A 27,858-nucleotide genomic window follows, 5' to 3' on the forward strand; every position below is an offset into this window, starting at 1 on the left:
GTGCATTATAGTTCAACGTACAGTTTTCTGACTTTAAGACATTTGTTCTCAATATAATTAGGCCTATATAAGCTATCTATCATTGAAGATTTTGAAATGCGTTACATTTTTGTATTACTTATACGGTACTTTGTGAGTGGCAATGTAGACCAAAATAAAACCCACAGCCATCTGCAGCCCATAAACGTCTCAGATTACTGAGCCACTGTGGTCAACATTCGGCCTAAAGAGTGGTTTTGGTCTGCGCAAACCACAGTCCACTATAAAAATATCAAATGGGTTAGCGTAGTCATTTGAAACTCTACTCATCCTTAATTGTCGAATCGAAGATATTGCCATTAAATTAAAAGGTTTTAAAATGTTGTAGGTATACTTCTTATTATCTTGATTTAGTCATGTGAAGAGCTGCACTGATAGATAATCTGGATTCGAAGACATTGCCACTTATAATATATAAAACATGCTATATATGCTAATATACTCTTTGTATCTATCTATTTTTCAATCACGATTCTCTCTGTTTAGCACCATGGGCTGTCTTTGAACAGTCTCAGTTCATTGATCATGACGTATGCAAGCACAGCCCCAATCAGGGTACCAGTTTGGGTGCTGCCCCCAGTGTAAAGGAGTGAGATCCGGCCTTGACTTCGCATGACACTTGCTATCGTGACCTTGGCAAAGACATTCAGAACAGTACTAATAATCCAGACAGCAATCTAACATGGAAGAAATAAACATTATAATATTAAGAGATGTTAGCTAACCATAAAACTCCAATGTGCATATGCCATGTAAGAAATTGTTTATACAAAGAACTATTTTCTTGTACGAAATCATAGTCATAAAAAAAATCATCGAAGTGTGTCGGTAAATAAAAAGGTCTCTTGCTATTTTAGGCTATTTATGAACAAAACAAAATGTATCTACCTCAGAGCCGCCCAGCCATGACCAATACTTGAACTTTGAGATTCTTCGAACATATCTAAATAAACCCAGTTCTAAAAAGAAGCCAAACCAGAGATAGAGTATGGTACAGATCATTAGGCTATATGATACAAGCATAACGCATCCCTATCCGTACTCCAGTGTGGTTAAACTTAGTTTCCGTAAAATAAGCAATGCACACCTATCAAAAGCAAAGAGATGGCTGCAGAAAAATCATGTCCGTTCACCCCCCCCCACTCCCTACTGTCCTCAGGGATGTTGGCCTAGAGTCTAAAGCAGTGGTCTTCGTTTCAGAAAAAATCTTAAGCTCTTCTATTCAGATCTAAATAAACATTTTTGTGGGCTGAAAATTGAGATCAATAATAAAAAAGTTTTCAAAAGTAACTCTTTTCAGCGGTTTCGAAAGGGAAATTGACGCTATTAGTTTTGTTATATATGGTTTTGTGTAGTCCATCTTTTAGACCTTTCACAGTTCTGATGCAACGGATACTTTTTTTCTTTTCTAATAGCGAAAAATTCAATTTTTAAAATCAACCATGCAAGCAGTTTTTTTTCATAAAAATACACCATTTTTACAACTATTCACTATTAATAGTAACAAACACGGGAGACTATTTAGTCAGGTAGATTATTATTTACAATATTTATAACACATTTATGCAAACGGTTTTAGATTTATTTTTTTTTTACAAATGTATTGCTAACAAAGTAGGTTCTGTCAAACCGACTTCTATATCTACAAAACAAATGTTTCCTTTCTTTTCAAAGAGAAAAAAATCATATTTAAAGTGGAAAATAATTTTTTAAAAATAATTAATAAGTAGTTTTACATATTATCGCGTGAACTAATATGCTTTTTAAAGCATAGAACATTTAACGAAAGGATTTTTTTTTTTTCGGAATTTGTTTTTTGTTTTTTTTTTGCGGGGGGGGGGGTATTGAATAAGAGATAGACCCTTTACAAAACAATTAGTTCAATTACAGAATTATATGGCATCAGTTAGTCCTGGTATCAGGTGGTGGCACTGGCGGATCCAGGGGGGGGCGGTAGGGGCGATCGCCCCCCCCACTCGGCCGACCCCCCCCCCCGGGGGGGGGGCGGACGAACTTAAGTATAGGATTCACACAATTTGTATACGAATTTATTACTTATGTTAAAAATATATACTAATTATTTATATTTCAACCTATTTTTACATTATTTCGCCCCCCCCCTCTAGTATGTTGGCCGATTTGGTGGGGTCGGGAGGGGGCGATGGTATCATTCCCGCCCCCCCCCTTAACTTTCGAGTGGGGGGGGCGGTCCAATTTATTGGTAGAAATCCCAGCCTGCTAACAAAATCAATTAAATATCTATATCCTTGTAACTTGTTATTGATATTTTAACCGATCTTTATATTATGTCGTTCCCTGTTTGCCGATTGGTGGGGGGAGGGGACGAATACCTCTTCTGCCCTTCCCACCTAAACCCTTTGAGTGGGGGGGGCGGTCCGTTTTTATTGAGAAATCATAGTTTGTGAACAAAATTAGTTGAATTAATATATAAATTTTATATTATGTCGCTCCCTTTCTGGTATTTTGGCCGATTCGGTGGGGTGAGGGGGGGGGCGATTGCATGTACTGCCCTCCCCACTCTAGCCCTCTGAGTGCTGGGGGGGGGCGGTCCTATTTTTGTGGAGAATCATAGTTTGTGAATAAAATTAGTTGAATATCTATATAATATAAACTACGTATTGATATGTGACCCATTGTAAATATGTCGTACCACACTCTAATCTCAAATTGTATCATTAGAAAATTTAAATGAAAAAGGGTTGTACCAGGTGGGAGGGGCGATACATGCAATCGCATTTCCCCCATCGGACAAATCAATACTTTTTCTTTTTTGTATTATAGTTAAGAAATTACAAAATTTAAAAAATCTGTCACTAATATAATTTATATATACTATAAATGAAATTCTTATATCGAGTCGCCCCATACCTATTCTTTAATGCCAAATACAATCTTTAGCAGAAATTAGTAAAGGAGCGAGGATTAATCGTTTTCACTCTACCGCCATTCCCATTTCCAGACAGAGTTTTTGTAATTTCACATGAAGTTATCATAAGTATTTTAAGAAAGACTTTGCATTGGAAAAGTTAGAATTCAAACGAAATTTTTCAGTATAAGAGTCATGATTGAGATGAGTTCTAAACTCAAATAACATTTTCATAGTCGCCTTTTCCCAACCTTTACTCAATCTGATATTTTTCTAGCTAAATAAATTTGGGACTATAACTCACAATTTATGCTAGAGTTTTCTTGAATACTATTTATCGAATAAGTTTTTTTTCGGCGGCGATCCTCAAAGCAAAAATCTAAATACGTGGGGTATCCTATCTTTTAAAGGAACAAATCGGTTTTATTTGCAATGTATTATGGGTCTATAAATTCAAATTAGAATATTTTTCAAGTACAACATTATTCGAAAGGTCGTTTTTTTAAAGTATGAATAATGAGCTTCAGGTCAGGAGAATGCGTTTCTACAGTGAAGAATGCAAGAAAACGCTTTTGGCGTCGGGGCTTCGCCCCGAACTCAATTTATGAGTAATGAGTTGTGGATGTTAGGAGAATACGTTTCTGCAGAGAAGAATGCAAGAAAACGCTTTTGGCGTCGGGGCTTCGCACCGAACTTCATTTATGGGTAATGAGTTGTAGATATCAGGAGAATGCGTTTCTGCAATGAAGAATGCAAGAAAAGCTTTTGGCGTCGGGGCTTCGCCCCGAACTCCATTGATGAATAATGAGCTGTACTTATCAGGAGAATGCGTTTCTGCAGTGAAAAAAGCAAGAAAACGCTTTTGGCGTCGGGGCTTCGCCCCGAACTACATTGTGAAGAATGAGCTGTACTTGTCAGGAGAATGCGTATCTGCAGTCAAAAAATCAAGAAAACGCTTATGGCGTCGGGGCTTCGCCCCGAACTCCATTGATGAATAATGAGCTGTACTTGTCAGGAGAATGCGTTTCTGCAGTGAAAAAAGCAAGAAAACGCTTATGGCGTCGGGGCTTTGCCCCGAACATCACCAGAGAACCTTATAGCGCTGCCCCAGTTGTTTTGTTTTTCGCCGAAGGTTGAGAAATGCTGCTTTTTTTATTCTCATATTTATATATATACATATATATATATATACATATATATGTGTGTGCGTGTGTGTGTGCGTGTGTGTGTGTGTGTGTGCGCGCGCGCGCGCTGTATGCACGTTTGTGCGCAGGGTTAGGGTTTACTGGGCGTTAGGGTTAGGGTTTGGAAAAAAATCGCCCCCCCCCCACTCCAAAGTTCTGGATCCGCCAGTGGGTGGTGGTATGGCGAGAGTGAATATACTTTGATATTTTGGTATGATAGTTATATCCCCATGCTTATGTACTCCCAGGTTATGAATGTGAATAGTCTGCACGTGATGTGAACTGAATGGTTTAGTCTTCGTTGAATGTGCGAGAGAGTGTGCTAGGCAGTGAAGTCTTGTGCTGGTCCAGGAAGGTTGGACGGTGCTTCCTAGACTTGTGTTTTGTATTATTTCTTAATTGTGTGCTTTATTTGATATTAAAGTGTTTTTGTTATTTATGGATAGCTGGATTTAGTGTGTTTAGTAATAATTGTTCTTAATAGGAATCAAGTAACCCCTAACGAGTCAAGCCAAGCAATAAAAAGGAACCCGACATTTGAGGGCTTCGTCCGGTCAGGGACAGTAACTATTGTACCTGTCATTTGTCTACTAAAGTTGGATTCAGGGCAATCTGTATTATTTGTTTGTAACCTAATAATCGTTTACATTTTGGAACATACGAGATCACGGAGGAACTATTTTTCGCCAGTAAGAGCGTGAAGTACATCAAGTTTTTTTCTTTTCTACAAGTGCAATAATTTAAGCCTGATTTATTCTACATCTACTATTTTAAATTGTAACCAGTCAGCCAACACGTTATTGTTGAAGTAAAACCAGTCTACAAATAGTCTACTAAATGTCATTGAACTAATCACTAGCCGGAGCCTGCAATTTGTTTTATTGGTTGACCTAAGTTCACCCTGACCCCACACAAGCGATCAGCACACGAAAGTTTGTTTTGATAGTACACTTAAGATAGAATCTGAATAAAATTTTCTACTCGAATATCGTTTTTGTCAAAGTAGATAACGCCTAGATTTAACCAGATTCTATATGTCACAGTGTTGTGCAAGGGTTATTAATTAGTTTAATAGCTGTTATCAAAGCTCACCGATAGACTTGACAGAGACCAGACAAAGGTTAGGACAATGTCAGTTAGGTGTTTGTCTTGTAGAGAGACTGATATGTGGGTCGGGACAGACATTAGTAATGTTAGTTTAGGCGTAGGCTAGATACTCAGCCTATATAGAGTAGAGTTTGGGGCAATCGGGACACAACGCCATGTAGTTTTAGCAGGGGCGTGTGTCGTGTGCTAGGCGTTCTCTGGTGAACGACACATACAGACATTGGGAGCAAGTCGCCGAGGTTGGCTCGCGATCTTGACTCCAAGAGGTGTGAGTTGTTTGCCAGAGACAACATGTAGGAACTTTAATTCTTAAGGACCAGGGTAAGAAGAAATGTTTTTATTAGTTATATATCTAGTATTAGATGTTAATTGATTATGAATAAATAGAATGGCGCTTTAGCTAGTTGTTAGCGATATCTTGATTATTTGTCTATTTAGAGTGACAGTCTTGGCGACTGTCTGAGTCTTAGTGACATTCTGACGGTCAGAGACGGTAGATCTATATATGGTGTATCCTTGCCTGCTACTCAAGGGGATATCACTCTAGTATTGAGCGGACTGTGACGTTGGGTTCCAGGATCCGTGCAGAGACTAGAGAGAGAGAGAGAGAGAGAGAGAGAGACAAGAGAAATGGAAAGTTCATCGTGACCTACAGCCAAGCATCAATGTCTATGTGATTATTAAATTTTAATTCTAGAATCACATGTTATATGTAACTATAGTTGTTAATTAAATATTTATTTTTCATATGCAAATTTGTGTCCAGAGATCATGATTTATATCATTATTGAATATTGTGGTCTTTAATCCATAGTCATCTGTGATGTGTGTGTTTTATCAGCTAAATTACATCAGTAAGAATCACCCTAGACGTATAGCCATCAAGAGCTGATATCAAGATCTTGACAATTGGGGCCTCGTCTAAAGTTTTATTTTAATTTTTTTACGACACTTTAATGATGTCTGGGGGCTAATGAATAACTGGGACCTGTTATTTTTCTTTAAGTGAAAATACTTTGGTTATACTTGATATAGTATTGACTTTTTTTTTTTATCCAGCATAGTATTGAGAAAATTGTATTTTGCTTGTAAAGGTTTGGACGAATATTCACTGCTTAGAATTAGCATTAAGTAGAGTTTCTGTTTACACTTTTACACTTGTTGTAATACCATGATTGTATTTTTCAAAATTTTTTTTTTCTACATTTTGTTTTCTGCCTATTTTTGTTGTGGTACAGGTGAATTGGCTGTTTGGCAGTGGACGTCACACATGATCTATTTTTAGACTGTCACTCCTGATTCCTGCGCCCATTGTCTTGGGGCCTTCGTGTATCCACGGTTTGAGGGTAACGTTGTTATCTTCAGCTCGTGTTTTTTCAATGTTTAGGTAAGCTGTATGATGTAGTGAGATAAGGTGTAAGTTTTCTTGTTTTTATTTTTGATAGGGAGCTTAGGGATTTCATAGAGGTGGGATAGAAAGAGGTGGACATTATTTTTAAAGCATAATTACTGCACTGGGCAGTGTTACATTTATACTGTGCTTATACTGTGTTTTTGCAGGCAGACAGGGGCGAGATATTGTTTGGAGAAGGTAGAAGGGGGTTGGACCTGTATGTTCGCGTTGGGTAAACGTATAGTGTCGTTGTCCTCAGTTATTTTTTTTTCTTGCTTTTTAGCTTGTTAAGCTTTGTAGATGGTTAGCCAGGTGAGCAGTACTGTTGGCCAGTTGTTTTTTTTGTTGCCATTTTGGTGTTTTGATAGGCGGGATAGGGGGTTTGAGAGACAGACAATGGCGTTGGGTCATGTAGTGTCTACCCCACCCATGTATTTTAGTAATGCCTATCAAACCTTGTAGTTGTTAATGGAAGTTTTGGAATTTCGTTTCCAGTGCCATGCCAGAGGGCAGGGACATTTGTTTTTCTTCTCCCTCTTAGTTGAGGTCGAGCGTTGATTTTTTTTACCTGGTGTGTCCTTGTTGTACGGATTCATGGTAGTTAAGTCACAGGGTGACGTAATGATTTTTTGTTGTTGCGGCAAGAGTTGTTTTTTTTTACAGTGGGTCTCGAGTTTTGTTGGGCCTGGTTTCAGTTTTTTGTATGCCGTCTATTTTTTTTGGCTTGAACGTGTTGATGATAGTTGGCTATAGCTCTATATAGAATATCCGACATTAGGTATGTCGTGGATTTTTTTATTTCAGTGAGATGTTGCTGTGTTGACAGATCATCAGTTTATCAAGGTCATTTGATTAGTTTGTTCAACGTTTGATATTACTAAGATGTTAAAGTTTAGGCCTGACGAGCTTGAATTGGTATTGATTTTTTTTTTACATAGATTTTTTTTTGTTGGCAAATATTTGAGCTTTAGCTGAGTTATGGCGATTAATGTACACGCTATCTAGGTAGTTCAGAAAATTGACGTTTTAGGACATTTGTATCCAAGGTGGAACATGAGTTGTTTGTTGAAGAGTCAAGTGAGTCCTTCTAATGGAGGAGAGTGCATAACAGACACTGAAGTAAATGACAAAGCGTTGTTTTTTTTTTATACGACATGTGTGATGGACACTGGCAGTGAGTACAGCCATTTTACAATTTCTATTCTATTATAGGGATGCTAATGAATTTTGTATTTTCATTTTATTATCATTATGTTTTAGTTACTTATATATTGAATTATACTGTTCTATATTTAGGTCGAAAATAAGATGCAAGTGGAGCTTGCAATCCGAAAAACTTTGTCCATGATTAGATGATATCATTTTTCTTACTTTTAGTTTTATATTAATTCGTGTTTTACTTGCACTCGAGATTTGATTGGCAGAATTGCATGTTCACTTTGATGTATATTTTTTTTGTAAATCTACTTGCAGAGATTCATGACTATATTATTTGATGTTTAAAGTTGAAGTTTGTGACAGTTGCAGTGCAGATATATGAGATGACGATGTTCACATGTTTGTTTTGATTTTTTTTTCTTCTTAATTACAACCACTTTGTTTATGATTTTATAATCTTATTCCAGTGTGCTACAGTTGCCTAAAGACTTTGGTTAGCAATGCTGCATGTGTTCTATAACATTATTTTTATGTCTCAATATAGTTCCAGAATTTGTTCTCCAAATGTGAGATGGTAGAGGCAGTTTAGTGAGTCGTATTAGTGTGACTTTGGTTGCAAATATTGCAACAAAAGTCAAAGGAGAAGGGGAAGATGTCACAGTGTTGTGCAAGGGTTATTAATTAGTTTAATAGCTGTTATCAAAGCTCACCGATAGACTTGACAGAGACCAGACAAAGGTTAGGACAATGTCAGTTAGGTGTTTGTCTTGTAGAGAGACTGATATGTGGGTCGGGACAGACATTAGTAATGTTAGTTTAGGCGTAGGCTAGATACTCAGCCTATATAGAGTAGAGTTTGGGGCAATCGGGACACAACGCCATGTAGTTTTAGCAGGGGCGTGTGTCGTGTGCTAGGCGTTCTCTGGTGAACGACACATACAGACATTGGGAGCAAGTCGCCGAGGTTGGCTCGCGATCTTGACTCCAAGAGGTGTGAGTTGTTTGCCAGAGACAACATGTAGGAACTTTAATTCTTAAGGACCAGGGTAAGAAGAAATGTTTTTATTAGTTATATATCTAGTATTAGATGTTAATTGATTATGAATAAATAGAATGGCGCTTTAGCTAGTTGTTAGCGATATCTTGATTATTTGTCTATTTAGAGTGACAGTCTTGGCGACTGTCTGAGTCTTAGTGACATTCTGACGGTCAGAGACGGTAGATCTATATATGGTGTATCCTTGCCTGCTACTCAAGGGGATATCACTCTAGTATTGAGCGGACTGTGACGTTGGGTTCCAGGATCCGTGCAGAGACTAGAGAGAGAGAGAGAGAGAGAGAGAGAGACAAGAGAAATGGAAAGTTCATCGTGACCTACAGCCAAGCATCAATGTCTATGTGATTATTAAATTTTAATTCTAGAATCACATGTTATATGTAACTATAGTTGTTAATTAAATATTTATTTTTCATATGCAAATTTGTGTCCAGAGATCATGATTTATATCATTATTGAATATTGTGGTCTTTAATCCATAGTCATCTGTGATGTGTGTGTTTTATCAGCTAAATTACATCAGTAAGAATCACCCTAGACGTATAGCCATCAAGAGCTGATATCAAGATCTTGACACTATATAACATAGCATTTCGTGAAAAGAAACAAGTTGAACATTTCTATTTGAACCGTATTTGTTGAAGAACCTATACTTCTTATATAGCGAGGTCATTGCGTCACTCCCCATTTTTTGTTGAGGTCTTGAGATTCAGCACGGCATGACATCGCCATCTGAAGAGACAACCATACATCGGTGTGGGTGAAACTCAAGACTGCAGACGACGTTGATCAACTTTTTTTTTTTGAGGGTCTTAACGTTTGTTTTAGAGCTACAATATATACACTACGGTCTAAGTTAGTACCCAAGGAACATTTCTGCCAAGTTGTATCAAGATTGGTCAAACGGTTTTGATTTCTATTCGGCACGCACATACATACATACATACACACATACATACATACATAGATACATACATACATACATACATACATACATACATACATACATACATACATACATACATACATACATACATACATACATACGCCTTACTTTCTACTTTATAATATAGATAGTATGTGTATAAATCTATATTATAAACATTTAAATGACTGTTTTTTGATAAATAACAGTCATATAGTGAGAGGAGAGACGTCAGAGGGAGGTATGGCGAGAGGGAATATGTTACTTTGATATTTTGGTATGATAGTTATATCCCTTGTTTAATAATTCCCAGGTTATGAATGTGAATTGTCTTGCACGTGTTATGATCTGAATGATTTAGCCTTCGCTGAATGTGCAAGAGAGTGTGTTAGGCATTGAGGTCACATCCAACTTCACCTTCACGTTCACCTATCCGTTAGACTGCTGGATCGTTGGAGCACCACACAAGATCTGTCAAACTTATTTCTCCATTCTTTTCTGTCATTTGTCTTTGATAGAACTTCATTCTGATATTCTTTCTGAAAATATTGAAACCTGCCTTTTTACCTGCCAGGGTGGACCATTTTTAAGGGCGATTTTTAGTTTGTGTTTCCACACAAGCTGTCTTTGTAACCTTCTTTTTCTTGGCTTAATTAAAAAAAAAGAAGTCATCATTTTCTATTGTTAATAGGATTACAAACATGGCTTTAAAAACAATATTCTAGAATCTAGATTATTATGTAAAACTTGTGTATTTTTTTTCGGCCCTCGCACCGTTCCGTACCAGATGTTTTTGTTTCCAATGTATTTGTAACTATCTTCAATGTATGGAGCCACGACTCAAAATAAAAAAACTATGTTGGAAAAGACAAACGTTTTCAAGACTCACAATAAGAATGCCCCCTGCTATATGTTTAACTAGGAATGGGTTCGGACTCATGGCTGCTACAATGATGATGTATGCACTGAACAGCGTCCCTAGCAACGTCAATGAAGAGATAACTCTAATAGACTTGACTTTCACCCACATTGTTAGAAAACAAGCTATTGGGTCAACTATGTTTTCTGCCTGTGAAAAAGAAATTAATTTTGGTAATAGCTTTTGAAAAGTATAGCTTCTATCATTTCTAGCAAAACATGATGAAAAAAAAACAAACATGCGATAGTAGACATATTTTCTCATGCGAAGTCCCCAACAATTGGAGGCACTAAAATACTTAATGAAAATAAACTAATTACAAAAAGTTAAAGACATTTAAAAATAATAGATTGGAAAATACTTCAATTAATGAAGGAATTAGAACACACCTATTACATTAACTTACTTTGGTTGCCCCATTGTAAAAGAATAGTCCATATGGAAGACTGGAGTACACCTGGATAGCCAGCACAAAGCTAGTCTGTAACATGTTTATCCAAGCCAGAAGACCTAACAAATACCAGGACTCTGCTTTGGAAAGTTGTTCATCTTGTTCATCCTTATTATCTAGCTGAGCTTGTTCTGTTGGTTCTAGATTTACGCCTTGACTATTGTTTGAATCATTGGCTGAACTGTTAGATCTATCGTTGGAAAAAATAATTTAACATAGGTTATTATATCGTATAATAATCGTATAATAATATAAATATTATTATTGCAATTATTAATTAGTTGAGGAATGGAAGCTGAAATAAAGTAAAGTTCCCTTTTCAGACCGTGTTGTCTATAGGGCAGATGATGTAAAGGTCATCTGTTTGTGTGGCCTACGGTTAACGAGGGTGTCAAATGGTCAGCACAACGACCAACCGCCTTTACTTTTCCTCAACCAATGTCAGGTATTCATTAGAGCTAGTTGAACTCAGAGGTACCATAGATCCCCCGAAATTAAAAATCCTAGTCTTCACCAAAATTCGAGCTAGGTTTCCCCCAGTTCGGAAGCCAAGCGTTTTAGGCCTACCGATCAGCCACCACGCCTCCAATTGAAGTTGAACATTTACAAAATTATCGTTAGTCTTCTTCAGTCGTAGAGCGACTATGGTTCATCTCGCAGAGAACTGAAGAACTATTTTATGTGAATGTAGACTGTAAAGCTCTATTCTGGAGTGACATTCCAGTTCTCTTGCTATGTACTACACAGTAAAGGTGACATGGCTGGCTGATCGTGCGTTATGCTCGCTGCACTGTTGTTCGGTCGGCTCGATGGTCCTGGGTTCATACCCTGCCAGCTGCAATCCCTCATAGTCCTGTGGAAGGTTCGGGCTGGGAAATAGATTATCTTCAACTCTGAAGGAACATCTAAAACTTAAAAAAAAAACATTTTCTAGTATAGGAACCAGCCATTTTTCGTTTGTTTCAGAGCTAAGCTCACTATTCATTACCCATAGTTTTCTTTGTCACTTTCTTCAACATAGCGATGTTCACTGCTTTGATGTCCTGTTAGATTACATTCACATATCTAGGTGGGGGGCGACTTTGGGGATTAGTTCATCCTCCATGCGGCGAACATGCACGGGGTAACGTATGGCGTAACCCGAGGATGGTGAATATACTGGGAAGACTTGAGTAAGCAAATGTTTCAGTTTTTCTTATTCTGCCTTGCAAATTTATCTTTCATGATACTGCGGCAACAACGGAAATGGAGCATGCTTTGTCTCTGGACCATGTTTCGCTAGCTACTGCGCTCTAGACCTGCCTGTTTGTTTCATGGGGAGTTATTGTTTTCTCAGAAGCGATCTTAGTCTACTAAGGATGAAGAATTCCTTCCAAATGGACCAAATATGTCATTTGACTTCCTTTTCTGTGCACAAGTCGTCTTTGTGCAGAATTCACGAACATCATCCAGCAGGATTTCATCAATAAATATTATTGGTGATGTTAGATCGGGAGGTCTTATCAAATTGGTCCTCTTCATGTCTCAGACAGACATGCTATACCACTTTTAAGAAGAAAGTTAAGACCTACTTGTTTAAAACTTTTTTAGATTAGTTTTTGATCTCTATTGTCGTGTTTGTGTTTGTAATGTTATTACAGCGCCTTGAGCCTACATTTTGTTTGTTAACATCGCTTTATAAATAAAATTATTATTATTATTATTATTATTAAAACTAGCCGTATATGAATCGCGGCCTGCGGGCCTTAGTTTGGGTATTGATCTTCTGGATTGAATTCAGATCTATGTCAAACTGGGAGAATGTTCACATCACATTTTTTATTTTGACACGAAAATAAAAATAGAGTATGAAAATAGGTTTACCCCTTCAGCCATCATATTCATAGCCAATATAAATTCCTGTGAAAACGGGTTTACCCGATTTGTTTAAACGTTTCGTTCTTTAAAAGAGATACAATTAAGTAGGCCTACTTTTTGTCTTTTTTTTTTTTAGGTCATTCCGGTTGTGAGAGGGACATTAAACATACACTACGGTCTCCGCCATGATCTTAGGAAATTTTTTGCCAAGTTTTATCAAGATTGGTCGAACGGTTTTGCTTTTTATTCGGGACTTACGTACATACGCCTTACTTTCTTCTTTATTATGCGAAATTAATATAAATTAAATTAATACTATTTAACAATTTTTTTTAATCTCCAGAAGGTGTAACATTTACTGCTAGTACAAATTTATTGTGTACATCAAGCCAAGTTTGATAAAATAAAATTACATTTATAAAATTAAAACTTTTTGTGAGATCGCATTAGATATATGCATTTATGTTTGTTCAATGCGAAGTATAGCTCCATTTAGACTAATGCCTGTCTAATGCTTATAAACGCTCTTGTCGGTCTTCCTTTAACCTGTGTACGATAATTTTTAGACTGCTTTAATATCGTTTGAATAATGGTATCTAAAGAAATATCACGTCGAAACACAAGATAACAAAAGTAGTTTGCGTTTTCACACATACTCGGATGCCACCCCAGTGGATCGCTGTTTGGGTTAAGCAATGTAAAAAGGCATGTAAGGATATTGTTAGTAACACGACACTTAAGGAGAAACAGATTTAAACAGCTCTATCAAACATGTTACGGGGAAACAGATTATATCTGTTCAATAATGATCGTTCATAGTAGTAAAATTTGATATAAGGAGTTAATCGTTGGGTTAACAAAATGACATAGTGACTGGTTGTGTATTTGTTAGACTGGATATGTCTCCGGTTGCAATGATAGATTTTAGTGAATCCTTTGTTCTCTCATAAACCTAACACAACACAGAAAAGAAAAAAAAAACGTGTTAAAAAAAAAAACATCCACAAATTGAAATATGAATACTCTAACAAAAGAGTTGGTAAAAGACGGACATTAAAATAAAACGTGGCCTGGCCCTGGCTTGGTCTTCATCTGTCCCGTCGAACCTTGACCAAAAAAAAAAGAAATGGAACACCACTTTTGTCTCTTAACTAACTGGTGAATGTATTTAATTTTTAAGGCAATAACTACTGTGACAGTTCGAGCAAAATATTATGAGATAAACAAATATATGCGAACACGCTGATATCAATGTCTTAATTACGAAAATCTATCTAGACGTTATAGACCAGGTTTAGTCCGGCCCGCCTCTTGTTTTGAAATAATAAAAGTACAAATTTCATTCACAATGTAAGCATTCAAGTTTCAAATGGGACGGTTGGAGTTATATTGAACATTTACATTTCTCAAAGTTGTTGTCTCAACAGCAAAGTTTCATTAGTAGCCTTAACTAAATTTTTGTTTTAGGATTTTAGGACTCCCTTGAGTCCACCCAACTTTAAATGGCATCTGACATTAGTTGGGGAAAAGTAAAAGCAGTTGGTCGTTGCGCCTCGTTAACGGTGGGTCACAGAAATAGTCGACCTATGTGTTGCTCTGCGTAAGAGGGGTACTTTCTTTTTTTAAAGTAGTGTTCCAACATGTTCATAAAATAGGTTAGCTCTTAAATGTCGAATACAAATCTTAGAGTTGATTTTAAATGTGTTGCTCACGATGAGTGGATGTGGAAGTTGTTTGTTTTTTGTTTTTAATTTTATAGACAAACCCGAGACGGACGAACTACTCACTACTCAGTTTACTTTTAATAATAACTATGTCCGAAGCTGATTCAAATTAAGAAGAACTATTATTATCAAAACACTCGTAGCTTCATACAGAGATATTTTTAGTTAAATTAGAATATCATTAATTCTTATACTAAATAATTATGGCCCGCAAAATTTTCCCTTTCATTTTTTATGCCCGCTTTTCACAAAAGTTTGCTCATCACTGTCATAGACTAAAAATTTGAATTGATAAGTTACAGAAGAATAATCATATCTTAGTGAAAGGCTACTTATAGGCCTAGATACTTTTTTGAGGGGGGAAATTTCAGACACAGCTCAGCTGCTGTGTAATAAGCACAAATAATAGCTTTAAAACACGTAAGCAACTACCGAACTGTGTCGGAATATAGGCAAATCTGCTGAATAAAATATGTTTATATTGATAGCATAGTTAAAGACCTAGATTGGGAATGTACATGGTGTGGGTTGCTTGAGTCAGTTGAAAGGACCAGTGCCTTGGCAGAGTTTGATTCTCTGATAGGCGTGCACGACTTGATTAACACATGGATACGCGTAGGATACAGCTATCTTCTCTGTTCATAAAATTTGTAAAGATAGGATTACATAAGATAATACTTAGCCAAGAGCTACAACAGACGAGAAAATAGAGGTAATAGTAAACAGTTTTGATAAAACCCAAACCATCTAACCTTTTTATCGGGACCAGTCTGCAATTATCTTCCTTTTTGATGTCTGCATGTTCCGTTTTACAATAAGGATGGTAGATCAGCAAGACTAGCGACAAAAACGAAAGCCCACCCAGTGATGCCAGCATCAAGAAGAAATACTTCACTGAAAAGGACGGTTCCTCTTTGTAAAGCTGGAGAGTGTTTTCAAAATGGCTAGAGTTTTGAAGAAGCCTGGTCATATGTATAGTTTGATTGCTTGCTGCTTCTATAACAGGCTCAAAGGCATTCAAATCTAGAGTGAAAATATTTATTTGAATTTAAATTAAGGGCCATTAGATGAATATCGTCCCTTGAATTGAAACTGCTGAATGCTGGTATTGCCAATCAAATCTAAAATAGTTTTGATTTTGATATTATTTTAAAACATCTGTTTAAATATTATTATGATTTTGTAACCAGAATATTATATCTATAACGTGAAATAAACAGTAAATTAATTAATGATTGTAAATCTTTAAATTTTTTGTTAAAACGTACTAATGTGGGAGGGCGGGGGCTGAGTGGTTAAATGCTAGGTTTCTGAACATAGGGTTCTGAGATCGAATCTCGGTAAAGACTGGTATCTCGAATTTCGGAATTTTTAGGGCGCCCCTGAGTCCACCCAATTCTAATGAGTACCAGATTTTAGTTGGGGAAAGTAAAGGTGATTTGTCGTTGTGCTGGGCATAACAGTTGGGTAAGGAAACAGATAACCTTAATAAAATATGCTTCTTTAGATCGCAATTTCTGAAAAGGGGTATTTTACTTTAATTTTTTTTTACAAAGCTTATATCAACACACTCTGTCTGTCTGTCAATAAAAATAATATAAAAAAAACCTGGCGTAGTCAGCCTTGGTATACCGATATTATGCAAATGTGATATGTGAGTACAGATTGCACCTAAATTCTAGATCTAGAAGTTCTGAATCAAAAGTCTAGGTCTATTGTTAGATCTATATGTCCATATAATGATTATAACAATAAATAATCGCAAAGAACTGGGTCCTTCCTATGCCCACTTGAAGTTTTCCCTGTTGACAGTATGCGTAATAATTTCTGTTGCAAACGTTCTCACAAGGGTGTCTCAATGAGAGCTGGAATAGATTAACAACACCAGACCTTGCCATCAGTTTGATAAAAAAAAGGCAATGGTTCCAATACTTTAAAAGTAATTCCAAGGGCTCCAATTAACCAATTATTTATAATATCTTTATCAACATATAGATAATTATGCTGACTGTATTAAGACATGCAACTTTACTACCTTGTGGATAATGTGTGACGAGATGCTAATTAGTTATTATTTGGCTTGTTTATTTATGTCTAGGGGAAATTTTATTAATTTTATCCCGCTCACATATAAGATTTTGTACAGGCACACCGCAACTAACAGTAAGAACAGACCAATATTATAAGTTCATAAATAAAAATAATTTAATGAATGAAAGTTTACAAAAGAAAAATGATCAAATAAAATTATAATTAAGAAATGAAATGAAGGTGCTAATATCTAACATAATTGCTCATCATGGATTGCTAATTGGTGAGTGATTGGAAGAGAAGGATGTTCCTATGTCTGCTACTTATTTTCTTAGCTGCTAGCCCGTGGGTCGTCTTCTGGCGGTCGTAGGACTGGCACTCAGAAGGATGAGTCATCCGGCTCTGTCTTAGGACGTCGGCTCGGGGTAGTCTCTATGCTGTAGGCAAACTGGCTCTAGGGTGAGGCCGCTGCCTGTTTAGCAGTAGAGAGAGTTGGTGCTGCAGACTAAGTTGTAGAGGGGTGATCTCTCAGCTGTGGTCTCTAGCTCGTACAGAGCCGTGCTAACTCAACACCAGTTTATCTTCTGTTGCGAAGGTTGCTCTGATCTGTCGGCATTAGGCAATAGCTATTGGGCAGTGGACAGTTTGGGCAGGGCACTGGGCAGATGATACTGGGCAGTATAGGGCACTGTGGACACTGGGCAATATGATAGGGCCAAGGACAGTAGGCAATGCCTTCTTGCTAACATGTATGTAATTGGGGGGGGGGGGTATCTGGTGTGGTCTGCTCCGGTTACAGCTTTCTATGGAGATCTGATAGTTATAGCAGTCGGGTGTAGCAACCAGGGGTAGCAATCAGGGGTAGCAACCAGGCTGGGGATAAGACAGACAATTAGGAACCTCCTAAAGGCATAGAGTAGGGAGTCCCATATGCCTTGCAATCATTCAGATGCAAGCATTGGTATCAATCCCAATAGGGCATTTAAGACAATTAGTTATAAGATCTTAAAGCATGCGCATATAACTCAATAACAAAAGGATATAAGTAAGATAACCACAATAAATGTGCTATTGTACAATGTAGGATGATACTAGTCAAGATTCATCCATTAAATTTGATTACGACGATAAGTAATCAGTTACAGTAAAATGGGGAATGAGCATATTATATACTAAAGGATAAGATGAAAATAAAATATTAGGGATATGGCTACAGTAATAAGGGTTTGATATAGTTAATCAAAATTACATTCATCCAAGGAACTATAAGTTCACAAGGGTGGGAGACATAATAACATGTATGAGGGATATACAACAGAAGTGTGAAATAAATAATTTAACATGGGCTCTGTAAGTTTAGAGCACTGCGATCTAAGTTCTTAGACAGTACTTAGATTCACTAAAGGGTATTGTTTACATCAATCACTAAAATACAGGAATGGATGAAACATAACAAATCAAATATAATAACTATGGTTTCAAAGGTAGACAACCATAGCGGCATTAATAATACTATATGAAGATATAGCATCGACATAAAATAGTACAAGATACATACATAATAAAGTCATAATGTAATGACGGGGAACGTGGTTGTGTACTAATGTGTACTCACACATTCCTATAAGATAAAATGAGTATAGTAAAATGTTTACACTTACCCGTTTGTTCCTAATGAATCCTCACAACTAAACTTCCTAACAGAGGAGACTGTATGAATCCTAGCGGGCCTAACTTGGAATGCTTTGGTCTCTCTCTATATATAGATGGGACTTTTCGTTTAACGGGTGGGGAAGAAAGCTAGCTGATTTTCTCACATGTATCGATGTACCGGAGATGTCAGGCGTCAGGTCAGATTTATGGTCAATATTCGTTGCCTACCGTGAGAGTAAAGTCTTAAGCGAATATGTATCTGTCCAGCCCGAGTGCAATGCTATTCTTAGAGCGATGTGTATCCTGCGGGGGGGGGGGGGGATAGGTGTGAAAAGTTATTAGGCCGCAGCGTGAAGGGACTAGTGTGTGCGGTCACCTGCACAGCGGTCAAAATTAAAAGTTAGCCCTAGAGAGGCTAGTTAAAGTTTTACGTGGAGATTCGTCCCGTGAGAAACGTGCGAGGGGGGATAAATCCTACAAGAAATTAGCTGTGGGTGGACAGGAAAATAATTGTTTTATGTTAAAAATTAAAGTTTCTCACAGTTTGCTGGGAAAAACTCAAATGAACTTTTGCATGCAAGTTTCGTATCGTCACATAATGTGTGCTAATATTATATGATATTACGTCATTGTTTGTTGTTTATGTTTTGTGCGAAAGCAAAGGATCGGAACGGAAATAAAAAAGATAGTATTCTATGTCTACTTTGATAATCACAGTCTCCGTTATTATTATCATTATTATTAATTAATGTCTACAATATGTTAATGTTAATATCTATCTGTGACAACAAAACATAGTGTTTGAGTGATCGCAGACAATCATGCATTAACAGAATATTTTCTTTGGACGGAGGGGAAAATTAATTTTGTTGGCAGATTGTTGTTCATAGCGTCCCAAATTCATGATGAAAATATCTAAATCTGCATTTTTACCTGATAGCTAACTAAACTGCAAACTTTTTGGGATGGTCCTTCAGGGGGGGGGGATTTCATTTCGGGGGGGGGGGGTTGAACCCCCCCCCCCCGGCTACGCCCATGAATTGTTTCTTGTTGTGTGTTGTGAACTGATCTGTACTGATGTATCAAAATGTCGTGGTGTCCAGGTCAGCTTGTGTGTGTGTACTGTTCTTCAGTATCGAGACGGTTGTGAGATTTGGGAGCATCTTAGTGTCTTATCTTTGTCTTTCCTCTAACCATCGACGATGTCATAAAAAAACACATTAAAAAAGCTACATTCGGGTTCCGATGGCGTAAACCAAACCGAGTTGGATTTAGTCATACAGATCTTGAACAAAAAGAACATTTAACCTTTTAAGGCAGTGTTATCTCAAGCGATGGAGATGCATATCACGGTGTTGGTTTGGAAAGCTGGAGCCGTATTTCAAAAAGTACAGTCTATGTGAAAAAATCAATAAGCCTGCTGTTTAAAATCCAACTCTTCAATACAGTCATTTTCCCAACGGCCAACAATGTTTGGAGATGTGGAGGTTTAAAACAGACTAAACGTGACTCAGCAGTGATGGTTGAGAAGGATCCTACGACTATCATACCAAGATCATGTTACCAATAGAGAAATCTTTTCCTGCACAGACACTCCTCGTCTAAGAGAAGTAGCAAATGAACGTCGACTGAGATTTATGAGACATATCATTAGACAAGACGAAACACATTTACCAAAGTCAGACTTCACGTGAAAGCCGAAAAGAGGAAAGCAAAAACATGACCTTACGCGTCTAACACTGCGTCACACCCTTTTAGATGTCCTGAATTTCGTGGGCACCAATTAGAAAGTGGCTGTGAAAGTCACCTAAGACTGATTTCTGTGGAGAGAGCTTGCAGCCCTAGGCGTCGAATTGCGAGCTAGGGGCTTACGTCTATGTGTTTCTTTAAATTTTACAACCTAATATATTACATTCTCAACTCAGATGTTTGGGGAAGCGTCTTAAGCTTACTTAGATTTGTCCGGGGCGTTTTTCTGCATTTCTAAACTTCAGAAAATCCTTTTCCTGGCGTCTGTAACGCATTATTTTTCTTATAGTAGGGAGATTATAAGTCGAATAGAATTAAATTAAGAAGGGTTAGGATATACTACTGAATTGTGTTGAATACCGTATTCGAGGCAGTTATTTTTATTTTTAAAAGTTGCATTTTGGAAAAGTGCTTTTTTACTCACCATGGTGTCACCCACTGATGGGTGTCACCCGGTGCGGCCCGCACCCCCCCCCCCCACGCCCCTAATGACGCCACTGACAGACAAACAGAGTGAGCTGATATAAGCTATGTAAAAACAATAACTAAAACTTAAGAATACTGTAGTCTATTTTTTGACGTGTTTTATTTTTTTTCTACCTACTTAAAATAATTCAATCTATATGTTTTTTGTCACTCATGTACGTACCAAATAAATTACTCTGAGTAAAATTCTTTAATTGATAGGCTACTGATTCATTTGTACTATTGATTGCACCTCTCAAGCATCTAAAGCAAATATAAAAAAAGTCAAATTTGTAAAGCAAGGTTGGAGTTTCTTACCATAATTACAATTTCTAAAGTAGGCCTAAATCAAATATGACTATAAACTTTTTTAAATTAACGTTTAATTTAATTTTAGAGTGTTTCTCGTATTTTAAAACTTACTCCACCTCTCCAGGGATTTGAACCACAGCAGCTAGTGCTGGAATAAGTCCACTCAAGCTCATCCCTATAAAGATACTGCCTATATACTGAGCTTTCAGGTGGGACATGAAGGCCAAATAAGCCATGGATGTGGTGGCTGCAAAAATGGATTGGCATAATGTCAGAGACATCAGAGCGACGCTGAAAGTAGAATTTCGATATGTTAATGCATTTGTGATTCCATCTTTTATGTCTAAAATCATAAGCGCAGAAGCGACACACTCATTAAAGACTCACCTATCACTTATTCGCCCACAAGCTGGACTGTCAAAGATAAACAAACAGAGACAAGCATCATGGGATTCCACTAGACAGTGGTAAAGGGTTAGAGAAGTTCCATGACATTCAAATAACACAACCAATAGGCTAGTTGTATATAAACTAAGAAGGAAAGTACAACCTGAATAAGTCAATGCCTTCAAAAAATATATTTGTAAATACAACCTAAGACTTTATTATGTTACTAGTTGCTATAGGCTTCTTCCGCTAGGCTGCGAGGCTGTGTTTCATTTCTCTGGTCTCGTCTACATTTGGCCTCTTTCCTCTCATCTATCAATTTCCATGTTCTGTCTTGTATCCACCGTTCCTTGAATGAACCTCGCCTCCTTCCGATGACTTCTTCCTCGCACTCAATAGTGGTATCTCTGAAATTGGCCCACTCTTCTTCAAGGGTCAGTATATCTGCAAGAGCCTCGAAGCGGTTCTTTAGTTTCAATTGGAACTGTGCTGCACTATTGCAGTCTTGGAGCTTGTCTACAGAAACGGCAAACTTGACACATAAAGAAGGTGCTGCAAGCTGTGGCGGGATAGAACTTTATAAAAAGGCCATCCAAATCACACTCACAACCTCATTGAAAGGAACTTTTTGAACAAAAATGTCTAAGAAAAGTCAACAAAATCTTGGAAGACAACGGCCACCCGCTCAATCAGAACTACGTCAGGTCGTCGCGAAGTGGGCTGCTGTCAATCAAAACAAGAACACAGCGGTATAAAAACTCGTTCGTTCCTTATTCGGTCAGACTATATCAACGCCACTCGTCGGTCAGGAAACATGAAAAGGACCAAGATGCCTTTGTGCAGTCACTGAATGAACTCGTTTCTTGTGTGTGTTCTATTTATGTGTATGTTTCTGTTGCGTTGTCTTTATATGAGAAAAGAGTCCTTGTAATGACAACAAATTTCCATAAGGAATAAGAATCTTAGGCAGTAGCTATCCAGTGAGGCTGAAAAGCTCCTCCTACCGTCGAGAGTATAATAAATCAATGATAATTATACAAATGTAATTCTTGCCAATTGGATAGAGATGTATGATGGTCGAGCTGACGGTGCCAAAGTACGAGTTCGATACTCGGCTTGACCAAAAATATATTTATAATTTCTTTTTTTTAATTTAATTTTATTCGAAATAATGTATAATGGAGGTATTGTATTTTTTACAAAATGTATTTTTTAAAATGTTTTTCTGTTTGAGGTTAACATTTTTGGTATCACTTCAAATGGATTTATTGTTTATGGGATATGTACAAGGTGAATTATATAAATGACAAGTACAAACATAGTGAACTCATCTGATGACTGAACAGTTTAAACCATTAAAGCAAACTTAACTATAAATTACTCTATACTGCTATATTTATTAATCCAGTCTACTTCAATATTTTTATACCTGTGTACATTTGAACCAATAGGAGATGTTTTTTTCCACAAGAACCCATAGAGCGCAGCACAGAGAGTCAGCGCTACCACAATGACGAATGATGTTGGTGTCTCAATCTTCTTTCTTGGAGTCAGATAAACCAACAGGCTAAAAACTATCGGACCGATGTTACCAAACTGAGAAAGAATGCACGAATGAGATTTATATTAATTACATGAAAATCTATAACAGAAAGGTAAATGACCTTTCTGAATGGCTCCCAATCGTCTCTAAGTCTCTCACTTAGGCTGAACGAAAAAATATGAAAATTTCATGTATTATTACTTTTGTGTGTGTGTGCCTTTAGCAACTAAGCACCTATCAAGGTCAAAATGACAGAGATTAATTTTATTCCAGTTATGTATTTAAAAACCAGCTTACTAATGTTCTATAGCGAAAAATTCTTTTTTTTTAAAGCGACATAGAGCTTAGCAAATAACTCAAGATAGAACTGAACTGATTCACAAATTTCACTAATTTCCCATTTAGGTGAACTAAAAAAATGAACTTTTACCCAGTTATTTCTTAACATATGCATCGGTTAGTCTACGCAGGACCGGATTTAATGCAAGGCAGACAGGGATACAGCCCCGGAGTATCCACAAAAAGGGGCCTCCACAAAAGAGATTTTAAAAATGTAGACTTTTTTTTTTTCGAATTTTGTTTCCGATTGACAACCATTATTGCAGAAACTTTTCCTTTTTTTTGTCACTTCCACGTCTAAATTTAGGCTGCTGTCAATAGTTTTTTTATGGCTTGTGCCAGAACTTCAGTCTGGGTAAATATTATTGTAAGATTGAGCTCTTTATATGCAGCTGCTAAAGCATTTCTTACGAACGGGAGGCGAGTGTCACAGCGAGCAGCAGTTTTCGTTCTGGCTTCAAGTCGAGTCAGGATTAAAAGGCTTCCATCGAATCTACTGTGGATATGTATTTTATCTACCAGGGATTTAAAAACGCTGTAATACAACCGAAAAGATGATGTCGAATAGTTTTGTGGCCAGAACACATCTTAAGGAGTCGGAGTTGTCAATGTGTAAAGAGGGCCCCGCGACAGTTGTGGCCACCTGCTTTGCAAAATTTAAAAATGATGCCCCCCCCCCCTTTTTTTTTCTAGAAAAAAAAATCATTTAGACTGATCTGGACACTTATAAAAGCGCTCTTTGATTTAAAACCATTTTGTAGACTATTCGCTTACTTTTTTTTATATTCGCACCGTTGTCGTATTTCCCATGCCCTCTTAGATGTTTTATTTCCAATTTTAACTTTGCGATTTTTTTCTATTACGAAGTCATCAAGTCCTTCTCTGTTTGTATCAGTGATTGGGCGAAAGACCAGAAAGTTTTCATGTATTTCTACAGGAGGTGTATAAGAAACAGAAGCAATAATAGTGATCTGTTCAGTATGAAACATATCTGGTGTAGAATTTTATTTTTTTTTAGAAAGTATTTGTGTACACAATTTTAAGTATTTTATTTTCTATTTCACTCAAATTTTGAAATTTTCTCAAATTTTCTCTAGTAATTGATGAAAACTATCTTTTTTGTGTTAAATAAACTATTCGTGGATCATCTAAAAGCGAGACATTGCCGATAATAATTCGTTCTATAAGGGATTGCTAGGGCTGCTTTTCAAAATCAAGAACTCTTTAATACGTTGCATCTATTGTTGTTTTCCTTTCAAGAGCAATTTTTAAAAATTTTCTTTATATGATCTGCATTTTTATTAGTATTTGTTGAGAATTAATATGACCCTAATCATTTACTCCTTTTGAACCTCTAATGTCATCTTTTAATTATTTATTCCTAACACAACCGACATGTATAACGTAATGTAACCTAATGTATCTAGCGCCAAACAATTTAAAATTAATCGTGTAAAATTTAAACTTAAGAATACCCGATTAGTATAACCATTGCTTGTGACGAGATGATATATAAGTTCTCACCTGACAGATAATGGTCAGATATGAAGGTAATATCCAGCCCTCGGGGAGATGGACAACAAGTATGGGCAGCTCCACCCACAGTCCATTCATGATTGACCATGACGTAATGCCCAATAAGACTACCAGGACGTGGACTCCCAGCTTAGTGCTGTCTTGACGTGACCGGTTGGTTAACGTCATAATTCAGACTGCTACCATCCAAGATCGCAAACTAAATAATATTAAAGGTAACTGTAGATTGTGTGAATAGCAAAGAAAAGTTACTGTATTTACAAAGCTTATATAAACTGTCTGGTAAAAAATGTGTACACGTCGTTTCTTCCACACCCAATGTTGTATCAAGCTGACATTTTCCACAATTATTTCTTTTACTTAACAAAAATCAACTAAAAAAAAATAACCAATTGGTTAATTAAACTATTGATAATTAATTATTTTGTTTTATATCTCGAACAAGGGAAAAGATTATAGTTGACTGTTGTAATAGTATAAGTTAAATTATACTTTATAGAGTGAAAAGTTTGGACACTTTGCACAGATAGTTTCTTACTTTGACACATGAAAATTACAAAATAAAGTCTATTCATTTCATTTTTTTTTTCAAATTAAAGCTCAAATTTTATGTTTCTAAAGCATTTTTCATTAAGTTTTTCGCTATAACTTCCATGTTGACATGTATTTTAATAGTCCCATTCATGTGTCGTGAACACCGCTATGTAAACACACTATGATTGGAAAGGCTACATGAGGCTCTATATGGGAGATATTAAATATACTAACATACAATAATTAATAAGCTTCTTGAGCCATTAAATTCACTCTTATAATAGTAGGTCTACATCTATAATGGTATCTACACTCTAGATCTAGATCTAAATATATGTAGACCTACAAGCAAATGTTTTTACTATATCGACAGTAACATGCAAATTAAGCCTATTAAATAAGCGCCGTTTGTTGCATTGGGCAGCAAGCTGTCTCCACAAAAATCTGTCGTTGGAAATGTCTGAAGCCTCCTCCCACCTGGTGTCCACTGTTCTGAGGTCCTCCATGAAGGTGTGGCGCCAAGTTATACGAGGACGTCTGTGTTTGCGCTTTCCTCGTATTGGCCTCCATGTCATCGCAACTCTTGGTATACGTAGTTCATTTTGTCGTAGAACATGCCCCGCAAACCTCATGACGCTCTGTCACAACCTCACTAAGTGTTCGACTCCCAGTTCGGCTTGGGATTTCCTTGTTTGAGATCCGATCTGTGTAACTGACTCCCAAAATCCTTCTCAGCCATTTTTGTTGAGCCACATTTAACCTTTTCTCAATTTCGACAGACGACTTCCATGTCTCACAGGCATATGTTGCAGTTGGGATGACAATTGTTTTGAGAAGGTGTTTTTTTGTCTCGAGCCCAATGGTTTGGCTTGTCCAAATAGGCTGCAGCCTTTGGAAAATGCTCCCTGCCTTTCCTAGTTGGCATGCTACATCATGGTAAGCATCCCCATCTTTTGCTATGATGCTGCCAAGGTAAGTGAACTTGTACAGCTCTTCAAGCTTTGACTCGCCAAGTCTGACGGGGGCACCCTATATATATATATATAATTATTGAAAATCAGCATACCTTCTCCTATTTTTTTTTACTATAAAAGTAGACTTAATTTAATTAGTTTTTAAATGGTTAAAACAATGAAGACATCTTGCATATAGAATTTAAAAAACAAAAACTTTTCATTATTGGAAAAGTTGCTCACTAATATATTAATATGAAAACATTGCACACAATCTTTTAAGATGAGAAATGAATTTGAATAACCGAATTGCGACAAGACCCGGTAGAAGTCTTACATTTCGAGTATCTAGAAGTAACTGTTTGAGATAAATATAAGGCTGAAGCTGAAGTAATTTAGCTGCAAGTCTTGTTCACCACACAATCTACACGAGATGGCATATTGAAAATATCTAAACTTTTTCAATAGCACTGAAGTTGTTTTCTTTTTTTTACAAAATAGCTAAGCTTGTCTTCCTTCACATCAGTCAATACATTTCAGCTCGTGAAATGAGCCAAGTCATGTTTAGCCAGCTGACTGACTACGTTTTGTTTTCTTTGAAACCTCGCCACACATTTCGTAAATAAATTAATTTTTTTATCCTACTGTAGAATTAGTTCACGTGACAGAAATTATGTGAAAATGCAAAAAAAAAAAAAATAATTTAAAAATCTAAACCTTCAAATATTTCACGGACCAAAGCCTTTATGGAAGAAAGACACTATTTTGTTCGAAGACGTGTCTGACTTGTCATAGTTTTCGCGAGATAAACTTACAGTTTTAAAATCCTTGTTTATATCCGGACACAAATCTCGGGCAACTTCAATCACACATTGCGTAACAATACATCTGAAATCAGTTCTTTTTTTTTTAATTCGACATTTTTTAGTTGAGTTTTTTTTTTTTTTTTTTTTACAAAGATGCAAAGTGAAATAAAGAGACAATAAATCCCTATAAAGCACTCACTTGTTTGAAAAACTTCAAAAGTACAACGCTCCTTAGTCTACTAGATCTAGGCTTTTGCGAATTTCAAATCAGCATAAGCAATTTATGGTGAATCTTACAGATTAAAATTCGCATTACTACTCTATTTTATCAACTCGTATCACAACTATAGTTTTAATATTGTTAGTGAAATGTTATTTTTTAACTATAAATACAAAATATGTGGCGGACCGGATTAAGCCTTTCCGAGGGCTGGACTTGACCCGCGGCCTTTAGTTTGCTCATTACTTTTCTAAAGGGAAAACACTATTAAGACTATGAGCTTTTTAAGAGATTTGAAAACCGTAAGGAAAAAAATAATTTCAGCACAAGATTTGTGAGTTTGAAAATATTCCTTACCAGGATACCTGGTTGATATTTTTACTAACTGATATAGCCATAGCTTATCCTTAAACGAAAAAAAAAAGAATTGCGATTATTAATTCAAGAAGTGAATTTGCATCTTTCTATTTAAAAATTTATTCATATTTCATCAGTTCAATTAATTAAACCACACCTAGCCTCTCTGCCTTACATGTATGTTTGAAAGAATTTGTAAAATCGAAATAAAATGATCAAATTATTTGTACAATACCTGTATAAGTTTACTGTTGGGTATTATTTTCCAAAAA

General features: G+C 36.6%; 1 protein-coding gene and 1 long non-coding RNA gene across 2 annotated transcripts; one reads left to right on the top strand and one right to left on the bottom strand.

Annotated features, from left to right (window-relative positions):
• Positions 1-24,909, bottom strand: LOC106056706 (solute carrier family 52, riboflavin transporter, member 3-B-like). Its single transcript, XM_056004386.1, has 8 exons — positions 24,705-24,909; positions 22,728-22,894; positions 21,023-21,202; positions 20,784-20,863; positions 15,454-15,724; positions 11,076-11,310; positions 10,640-10,819; positions 1-716 (listed from the first exon to the last, which is right to left on the bottom strand). The coding sequence occupies exons 1-8, from the start codon at positions 24,882-24,884 to the stop codon at positions 522-524; spliced, it is 1,488 nt and encodes a 495-aa protein (XP_055860361.1). The 5' UTR covers positions 24,885-24,909; the 3' UTR covers positions 1-521.
• Positions 5,148-9,248, top strand: LOC129921746 (uncharacterized). Its single transcript, XR_008773707.1, has 2 exons — positions 5,148-5,538; positions 5,656-9,248. It is a non-coding gene; the product is annotated as an uncharacterized LOC129921746 (long non-coding RNA).
• Positions 24,910-27,858: the final 2,949 nt, after the last annotated feature.

Source organism: Biomphalaria glabrata, chromosome 11 (genome assembly GCF_947242115.1).
Source record: "Biomphalaria glabrata chromosome 11, xgBioGlab47.1, whole genome shotgun sequence".
NCBI classification, from domain to species: Eukaryota; Metazoa; Mollusca; class Gastropoda; family Planorbidae; genus Biomphalaria; species Biomphalaria glabrata.

What these genes read in the sequence shown, in the direction of transcription:
- LOC106056706 (XM_056004386.1), bottom strand. Translation starts at nt 24,884, where the DNA reads ATGACGTTAACCAACCGGTCACGTCAAGACAGCACTAAGCTGGGAGTC. An exon ending in ATTGGTTCAAATGTACACAG is followed by an intron (nt 21,203 to 22,727) that starts GTATAAAAATAT and finishes TTCTACTTTCAG; the next exon opens with CGTCGCTCTGATGTCTCTGA. An exon ending in TACTCAGAGTAATTTATTTG is followed by an intron (nt 15,725 to 20,783) that starts GTACGTACATGA and finishes TTTTCACTCTAG; the next exon opens with ATTTGAATGCCTTTGAGCCT.